The following is a 464-nucleotide window of genomic DNA, read 5'->3' as shown; positions in this document are numbered from 1 at the left end:
CCTCCCCAGACGTCCCTGTTCTCCATACCTCCTACCCAGACGTGCTCACCCTTCCCTCCCCCTCCTCCCAGACCCCACCCTCAGCCCTGGTACCCACTGTGAAGACACTGGCTCCCCCTTACGTTGGCCTGGCACCTACCCGGAACATTCGGAGGGGGCTGAAGTGGCGAACTTCGGGAATGTAACTCTGGAAGAAGGGGTGGCTCAGGGCTTCTTCAGCAGTGATTCTCTTGGTGGGGTCCACTGTCAGCATCTTCCCAATCTAGCAGCAAGAAAACAAGGGGATATCCCAGATATCACTGTCCCGCATCAAACATACCCCAGGGACAGGGACAGCATGGGGTTAGATACAGAGTAAAGCTTCCTCTACACTATCCCCCCATCAAACACTCCCAGGGATAGGGACAGGACAGGGTTAGATACAGAGTAAAGCTCCCTCTACACTGTCCCCCATCAAAAACTCC

The 464-nt window shown here is 55.6% G+C and overlaps 1 protein-coding gene across 1 annotated transcript in view; it reads right to left on the bottom strand.

Annotated features, from left to right (window-relative positions):
- Positions 1-89: 89 nt before the first annotated feature.
- Positions 90-464, bottom strand: part of LOC122545854 (phosphorylase b kinase gamma catalytic chain, liver/testis isoform-like) — a 3,979-nt gene continuing 3,604 nt past the window's right edge. The window contains exon 7 of the mRNA XM_043684748.1: positions 90-262. Within this exon, the coding sequence (XP_043540683.1) occupies positions 119-262 (144 nt within the window). The 3' untranslated portion in view covers positions 90-118. The remainder of the gene's footprint in view (positions 263-464) is intronic.

The sequence above is a fragment of the Chiloscyllium plagiosum genome, unplaced genomic scaffold (assembly GCF_004010195.1).
Source record: "Chiloscyllium plagiosum isolate BGI_BamShark_2017 unplaced genomic scaffold, ASM401019v2 scaf_12258, whole genome shotgun sequence".
Taxonomy (NCBI): Eukaryota; Metazoa; Chordata; class Chondrichthyes; order Orectolobiformes; family Hemiscylliidae; genus Chiloscyllium; species Chiloscyllium plagiosum.
The sequence above is the reverse complement of the archived record's forward strand: the minus strand, read 5'-3'. Positions and strand labels throughout refer to the sequence as shown.